This window comes from Pholcus phalangioides, unplaced genomic scaffold (assembly GCF_987345545.1).
Source record: "Pholcus phalangioides strain wild (caught in Gottingen) unplaced genomic scaffold, Ppha-v1.0 ptg000002l_1, whole genome shotgun sequence".
Classification (NCBI taxonomy): Eukaryota; Metazoa; Arthropoda; class Arachnida; order Araneae; family Pholcidae; genus Pholcus; species Pholcus phalangioides.
The window spans coordinates 5,479,301-5,487,779 of record NW_028301595.1 but is presented as its reverse complement, the minus strand read 5'-3'; the positions used below and the strand labels follow the sequence as shown (position 1 = coordinate 5,487,779).

Here is an 8,479-nt window from a genome sequence, read left to right as displayed (position 1 = left end):
CATATTTGCAGGTCACTTGTGTGACCTGCAGCACAGTTCTTGATCACAAGTGGCCTTCATTACTTTAGAAGTTGAACTTGTTTTTGAGGCTGAACAGCGGGGAAGGAGACCAAAAGCTCTCTCGCTATATGCGGGAACCAGAAAGATAGGTCCAAGTCCCACAGGAGGGTGAAGAAAAGTAGACCAAAACTCGGACAAATTGAGTCCACTTTGAAAAGAAATATCTGAGCATCAGAGTTAAAGGTCCGATAACTGAATGTGTTTGGTTGGCAATGTGGCGTTAATTTTTTTTTGAATACAGGAAGTAGGAAATGATATCTATGACAAAAATTTGTACTTGCGTGTCAGCTTCTGTGTTAACATTTCACTTCCGAATTAATAGTAAAAGAAGCCAAAAAAAATCACATACGTTAAAATCATTGCTCTTCACAAACACAAAAAAAAAAAAACCCTAATGTAACATGTTATCAAGGGCGCAGCGATCAACATGTCTGACCAATAGCCAGCATTACAAAAGATTTTACATTAAGAAGACGACAACAAAGAAAACTTTGTTATATCATTATAGATACATCACATACAAAGAAGAAAAAAACGGAAATACCAAAAGCGAATCAACATTCACACAGATCCCTTCATATGGTAAGCGGGGGGGGGGGGGGGGGGGGGGGGGGGGGAGAACTGACTGATATTCCATTGAGATATTATACCGAAATTAAAAAAAAAAAACATCTTAATAGCAGAACGAGTTGCAGCGTTTCGACATTTTCTCCCTTCAATACTCAATAGCAGGCAATATTGCTCAATTAATTATCGTTAACAGAATCATATATATATATATATTTTATATATTATTTTTTCTCATCGTAATCTCAATGTTTCGCTCACGCATACATACATATATCCGATGGCAATTAAAAAAAAAAAAACTAAATTTTTTTCCCCTCTCGGAACAAGGATGTTGTTCAATAAATTTTCTTATCCTCCCAACACTACAAGCTATAGCGAAACAAAGCAACGGTAAAAATTTTTTCTCCCGTTTTCAGACACTAGTTTAAAAAGGTTTTTTTTTTAAATCCCACAGAAGACAAAGTATCGAAGACAATACACATACTGCAGTTACAGACACTGAAAAATGGGGGATGGAGTGGGAAGGGACAAACATAGTACTACTCATTATTAATTCTCGTCATTGTAAGCGATATTTGTACAGCATGCAAGAAAACAAAACAATAGGGGGAAGAGAGAGAAAAACAATGAATACAACGAAAAAAAAGCATCGTCTAATCGTAGATATGCTACACGCTTAAACCCAGTTAATTCCGTTTTTTTTTTACACTTAATAAATATGAACAACAACAACACAGTTCCACATGGCAGTTTCCATCATTTACAATGTGTTTTCTTTCCTCTTCTCGTTTGCCGCTGCAAATCTCTCTCCCGGCTAGTTTTTCAACATTTTTTTTTCATGGAACCACACCTTTCGCTAATTTTTTTTTCTTCTCATTCATAGATCTCCAGACGTAACTTTTTTTTTTTTTTGTATGTATATATATATATATATAACTGTACATTTTATTACAAGATATATCGATTCTAAAGGTCATATATAATGTTGCGTATATATATAACATTCTTCTTCAAAGACAAAAAGAAAAGATTGTGCAGTTGGGTTATGACGACAGTTTAACTCGACAGACTGCCATCGGAGGAGGAAGAAATTGCATAGTATTAGAAGTGCAGGCCCGACATCGGCTCACTTATTTCCGAGTCTTTATTGTTAGAGCTCTTGATGTTTCTTGCTGGTCGAATATATATCGCCAGACTCGATTCCGAAAACAGTTATTGCTGTGGTCGGCAAACGAAGGGACATCACGACAGAATAAAAAGGAACAAACGAGGAAGAGGATGATGAAAAAAGAAAAAGGCAGGGTAAGGTATATATATGGATATACGTGCTGAATAACCTTCTGTACAACAATGTAAAATACTGGCACCATACGCCGATGATGATTCGGGTGCTGACAGTTTAGTGAAACGCAGATGAAACCATGTTCGTCATTAGCACAGTTCGAGACCATGACACAGACACACGCTCGCGCAAGCACAAAAGTTTTGCGTCCAAATTTTTTCCCCCCGTTTCACAACCTGGAAATTTACGGCTCGAACAAAGCCAACAAATCGTCACTAGCACTCGACGACGGGGCGGCACCCCCACTACTGCTGGTGGCTGTCGTAGACGTCGCTGTTCCGGTCGTAACATTGCCGCTACTGCTCTCTGGAATATTAAGTTCTGGCGGCTCAAGGTAAGATAGTAGCTCCATCGGATCGACCACATTTTCAGGTAATAACTGTGGGGGGAAAAATAATATATATATATATATATATATAACATAAACAATAAGTGTTATGTGCTGAAAACTACCACATATACATAAAAAAAATAAATAAAGAAATCATTTATGTGAATGACATCATTTTCCGTATTTACCAACCATACTCAGAATTATAGTTTTGCCTTCAGTGGGCTATATAAAGTTTGCGCCCTTCTCCCACTATAGTTATAACTTATTTGAGTACTCATTCCCTAAACTTACGTCCCTGAAATATAGCCTGCTTAGCCTTCCCCACCTCCGGATCAGATTTAGGTGTGATTGGGACCCTAGGATATTAAAGATAATGGAGGGCCCCGTTATATATTCAACTCCAGCTGTCCTTTGTCAATGAAAACAAAATTTTAAAACTTCCTACTCCAACTTTGTTAAACTTTGATCTTTGAGCAATTCCTCCAAAAATATTTTGATGCCTCAAAAATCGCTTAGTTTAAGATTTTTGAAGCCCCCTTGCAGACCTAGGCTGAAGCCTGTCTGGACTGTAGCGAAATCCAGCCCTTCCCCCCATCAATATACCTCTTTCTCTATGTCGCTCTTTTGGATGCTCACATATGGGGTATTTCAAAAGTCATGCATAGTTTATGAATTTAAACATTACATTTGATAAGAGTAAAAAAACTTGGAATTTGCAGCGAATATCGACCTTTTTTCACGGACACATAGGCACATTCATTTTACTAGACTGCTCGAGACTTTACAAAGATACGTCTGATATTGCATTAATGATGTTAGTCTTGAGTTCATCGATTATATGTGGATTATTGCAGTATGTCATATTTTTAACATGGCCCCAAAAAAAAATCTGGGGGTTACAAGTCTGGATGAGAAAGAGGCAGCCCAATTCTGCATGTGACAACATGATCGATGAAACATTCACTTAAAATGTGAAAACTTTCTTTTGATACGACACACACTATTCTGTTAAAACCAGGAATACCATTCATTGTTACTCGATTCATTCCACTGATGAAAAGCAATATCTGTGAGACTTTGGCATCAACAGTGGAATCGGGATCCCACCCCACCAAACAATCTGACGGCATGATGTAGACGCATGAAACAATTTTTTTTTAAATCATGTAAGGGCTGTTCATGAACACACACAATACAAGTGTTTGTAACTACTACACCAAGCACCAACTATGGCCATATCGCTATATTGCAATTAATGAGATGGGTTGGAAATGAAGGCACTGTCTATTGGTGGTTGCCCCAAGCTCGCTAGGGAAAATATCTTATCTATATCCTACCTCGGGTTTGAACCTGGGACAGCAACCTTTACGGTGGTAGACGAGAATCTTACCACCACACCACTCGGGCGCAGGGTTTGTAACTGGACCAATACCGAAAAAATTTCCACACTATCTTATAAATATGGCATACTACAATAATCCACATATGATTGATGAACTCGAGACTAACACCATTAATGCAATATCACACATTAATTCTCGCAGACTTTGTTAAGCCTCAAGCAATCTGGTAAAACAAATGGGCCTAAGTGTCAGTGATTGTAATGATTGCAACGTTGTAGGCGTGTTGCTCGGCCTACTGTGGTGAGACTTGTGAAGGATCCGGAAAATGGACCCGAATTTCGCTGGGCAGACTCCTGACTAGAAAATATAATTTTCCTCATATGATGGTACGAGTCAAATACAGCTAAACCCTTCTTTTATGAATACCAGCAGAACAAAAAATTTGTCAATAAAAAACCTTTAACTGCAAAAAAAAAAAAAAAAAAAAAAAAAGATTCTTATTTAAGCCTTCAAAATATAACTTAATTATTTGGTCATAAAAAAAAAGGATGACTGCATTTGCGGGATGCCCACTGAGAGGGGTTTCACTGTACTTTGCAAAATTAATAACAATACCCAGGAGATTCAAAAGAGTACTGTGCACTGTATAACATACTGTTTTCTTACAAATATGAGTTTCACACATAACAATGAGTGATACCTACAGATAGAGAGAGAATCCCAATATACTTACGTTCAAACCTTCTTGGCCTTGACCTTCTCCTTCTATCACAGCAGCTGGGTCAAAGTTCAGATCGCCAAGATCAGGGGCATGGGGAAGCGAGGACTCACTGCTCGTGGATGCTTGGCTGTTGGGCTGGCTTGTAACGGTACAGTTTCCCGCATTGCCATTACTGCCGGCACCGCTACTTGCGCTGGAACTACCAGTTGCACTACTGCTATTTCCACTGCCGCTATTCTCTCCCTGTGAGGAATTCTGTGCCGAGGTTGCGGGAGGAACACTAGGTGGACCACCGCTCCCAGAGTTCCCAGGGGTGTGCGGAGTATGTGGAGTGTGAGGCCCATGTTGCATCATTCCCTGATTCTGAGAGTTCGTTTGGGCGTTCTGGGAACTTTGGGAATGAATCTGAGATGGCTGATTCGATGGGTTTCCAGATGCGGATGTCGTTGGCTGGCGACCTGGTTGGCTGCCTTGTTCATGTAGACTCGGCAGACCCATTTGCTATGGAAAGAAGAAACCAATGAAAAATTAATGAGCTGATATGCAGTCATTAGAATAACTTCATGGAAACACGTTTATCAAGAATATAACAGGAAATTATTACACAACAGATGAAGAAATCAAAGAAAATAATGAGTATTAATTGTTTCACTTAAAAAAAAAACATCTGACCAAATTACAGAATAGAATAAAAACATGCAACTTTCCAACATGACATTAAATAACAAGAGTATTTATTGAAAGACATACCTGCTCATGATGATTCAATGACTTTTCCATGGCTGCTAGTGGGTCAAGCGATGCAACACTCTCACTCAAGTGTGACAGGGGGCTACTAAAATCAGTCGCTTGAGACTGAAATTCGTAGCCGTTACCTGTGCTATAGTTTGCACCATTAGACATCATGGAGCCATTAGGAACTGGCCCATTTGAAATGGCTGTAAAAAAAAAAGTGAGATTAGAATTAATAACCGATCGAGCGACAATATCAGATCATATTTACACTGTTCAGTTACCTAGCACAATTTTACAACTATATCTGCAATAACTTGTTATGATAGGGGAAATGACACTTTTGTTTCTCTACTAAATCGCATAACTGATAAGTGTGGCTTACACTGCATATCTGGAGGTGGTAGAGCAGAGTATGGTGACAAGCCTTGACCCATTTCCCAAGCTGACGTGGTGGGCATTGTCATACTGCTTGGGGACATGGCTTTGAACCTTTTTTGGGCACCACATGCTTCAACTAAAAAGAAAGAAATTATTCAAAAAAATTCAAAATAGGATTTTCAAGTACATTCAATTTTTAAATAAACTCTGATTTGTTTTAAAAAGTTCCCAATGGTGAAAGTATGTGAGCTCAGCACAGACATAATGCTATATTTCATCCCTATAATGGACAACACACACTCTTGTCCAGTCGTCCCAATCTTGGAGTTTTCCTCACACATTAGAACATAAGGTCTGGTGTGTCCCTGATACATCACACTGCATATACACGTATTTCATAAGTGTATTCCAAAAAATTCACAATAAATAAATTAAAAAAAAAAATTAATCAAGAACAGTTTGCCACTGTAAGACTGATAGAACAACCAAGTTAATGAGCAAATGAAAGAGTGCAAATAAGAGACCAAGAAAATGAGTGACCAAGTGATTTAGTGAGTAAGTAATTGAATGAGCGGCAGAGAAAATGACCAAGTTGATGAGTGAGCAAGTCAGTCACAAACTTACTTGCTCACCCACTTTTTCCCCAATAAAATTGTTCACATTCACTTCATCATCAACTAAGTTTCTTGCTCACTCGTTCGCCAAACTCCCAGTAACTCCCTCCATCTTTCTGTAAATTTTCCTTTCAATGAATTGTGTGACAGTGAACCTTACACACTGTGTGTAAATGTTACACAATGAAAATATATGTAATGTATGTTAGAAAATGTAAATATTATATACGCATGCACAAGATACTGCATGAACCCAGAAAATACAGAATTTCAAATTTCTGTCACAGTCTATGCAAGGTGCATAGATAACAGGACATATGGCATTTTACAAACGAACCATTGATCCTAGAGGCATACTTCCTTTTGGAAAAGGTATCCAACTAATGCGTATAGTACTCAGATATGCCATTCATGTTGCAGGGGATTGGCATAGTTATTAAAGTAAAAAATAACTTTTTATACTGTCCCAGTGTACTCAAACCGAATTAGAAAGTTGTTGCCCTGTCTCTCCTGTGTGGGTGTGTGATGCCAACTAAAAAAAATTCCATGTCTCCAAGTGATTCACTGAGATATTCAAATTTGAAAAACTGAGAAAATTTAGAAGGAAAAAAAAAAAAGCATTAAATGCAGGTAAAGCATTTGCATTTACAGCTGTTCTTTCCCAACTGTTTTTCAGATTCAAATATTTCAGTGAATATTGCACTTAGAAATATGGAATTTTTTTTTTGTTGGCATCAGGACAGACAGGACAACTTTCTAATTCGAATTTTGGGCACATTGGGACTGTATAAAAAGTCAACATTTATTTTAATAACTATACAACCCCTTGCAATATAAATGGATATCTGAAGTCTACATGTTATTTGGATACTTTTCCAATATAATATATATACATACATACACAGTCAAATCTCGTTCATGAGTCACTCTTGGGAGAGCAAAAATATGACTCATTAAACGGAGTAAGCCATAACTGTGCCAATTCCCGCCTGAGGACAATTGGGACTTCCCAAACGTGCCCCATTAAGCGGAGTGACGTGTTAACCGGGTGACGCACTAACGAGGTTTGACTGTACATATACAGACAGTAGAATCTCGATGAAATCGGTCATGCACTAGTCCATCCTGTACAGTATTCCATTTTTAAGCAAGTGATATATGATACAATTCAATATAATAAATACATGATGCAGTGTTGCAATAAACATAATAAACACACAGAACTGAAGGGGGAAAAATGGTACATTAAACACGAACTACCAAAACTGAAAGCAATAAAAATAAACCGGACTATAGGAATAAACATAGGAATAAAATTTACCTCCATCATTCTCTTCTTTAACTGACTTGACAGGGACTGGCTTCCAGCTGGCTGTGCCATCAATCGTTACCTCTTCCATGTCCGAGTTACTGAGATTTGTCAAAATTCCCCATATATATTGATCCACTTCAAGACCCTCCAACAAAGCTGGCTTACTAAAATATTGAATCGAGAAGGAAAGAGACAATGAGAACGGTTGTGATGTAGACACAAAATAAAACGAAAAATTATATAGCACCAGCGATGTTCATGAAACTTGTCAGTAAACTAAATGATGGTGATAAAATAAAAACCGTCAATGATTTAATAGAAAAGAGTAGTACAACATTTCGACACAAAAGTTAATACCAAACATGCTTACTTGCAAACTGGACATCTCCAAGCCCCTCTCTCACAGTTCAGTTGTAGGTAGGATTCCAGATCAAAACACTGAAATTAGATTGTGAACTGCTCTTAAAACACGTTACAGTTTCATAAAATAAAAATCTCATTATTGCCATTTCAAGAGAGAAATAGAGTCGAATCTTGTTGTGCGCCATAACTTTTCATAGAACAAATCTATAGCCCAGTCGATATGTACCAAACAATGGGCCTCCTTCCAAAAGGTTGGGTATTTAATTTTCGGATATAGTGCAAGAACCAACACCACTAATAAAAACCAAGTTTGCAGAAACGAAAGCCTAGTGTAAGTACAGTTATATTGAAAAAAAACATGAAAAATTTTGGACTTTTTTTTTGTTTTTGCTTTATATTTCAGTTTTAATGCATTAACCGTTTAAAGGCCAATGTTCCATTAATGGAACATAAGTTTTTATTTACAAAAATATCAGATAAAAATTGATTCAAACATTTCAGATTTTTTATCGTATATAGACGAGAGTTCAAAATATTTTTTGAAATAAATTCGGAAATTTCAGGTTGATATAAACATTTTTGACAAAATTTTGAAATTTGACATTTTTTCCCCCATTTCAATAAAAATTTGCCAAAATTTCAATTTTGAAGTAAATTGAAAATTACTTTCTTTGTACTGTTAAACGTTAAAGAGCTACACGCATTCA

General features: G+C 37.2%; 1 protein-coding gene across 2 annotated transcripts in view; it reads right to left on the bottom strand.

The window, feature by feature from the left end:
- Window positions 1–1,545: 1,545 nt before the first annotated feature.
- LOC149089127 (zinc finger MIZ domain-containing protein 1-like) overlaps window positions 1,546–8,479 on the bottom strand; it is a 205,807-nt gene continuing 198,873 nt past the window's right edge. For both annotated transcript variants that reach the window (XM_089237282.1, XM_089237283.1), the window contains 6 exons: window positions 7,780–7,847; window positions 7,419–7,573; window positions 5,488–5,619; window positions 5,121–5,308; window positions 4,383–4,871; window positions 1,546–2,351 (listed from right to left, as the gene is read on the bottom strand). In XM_089237282.1, coding sequence (XP_089093408.1) covers window positions 2,157–2,351; window positions 4,383–4,871; window positions 5,121–5,308; window positions 5,488–5,619; window positions 7,419–7,573; window positions 7,780–7,847 — 1,227 coding nt within the window. In that variant the 3' untranslated portion in view covers window positions 1,546–2,156. The remainder of the gene's footprint in view (window positions 2,352–4,382; window positions 4,872–5,120; window positions 5,309–5,487; window positions 5,620–7,418; window positions 7,574–7,779; window positions 7,848–8,479) is intronic.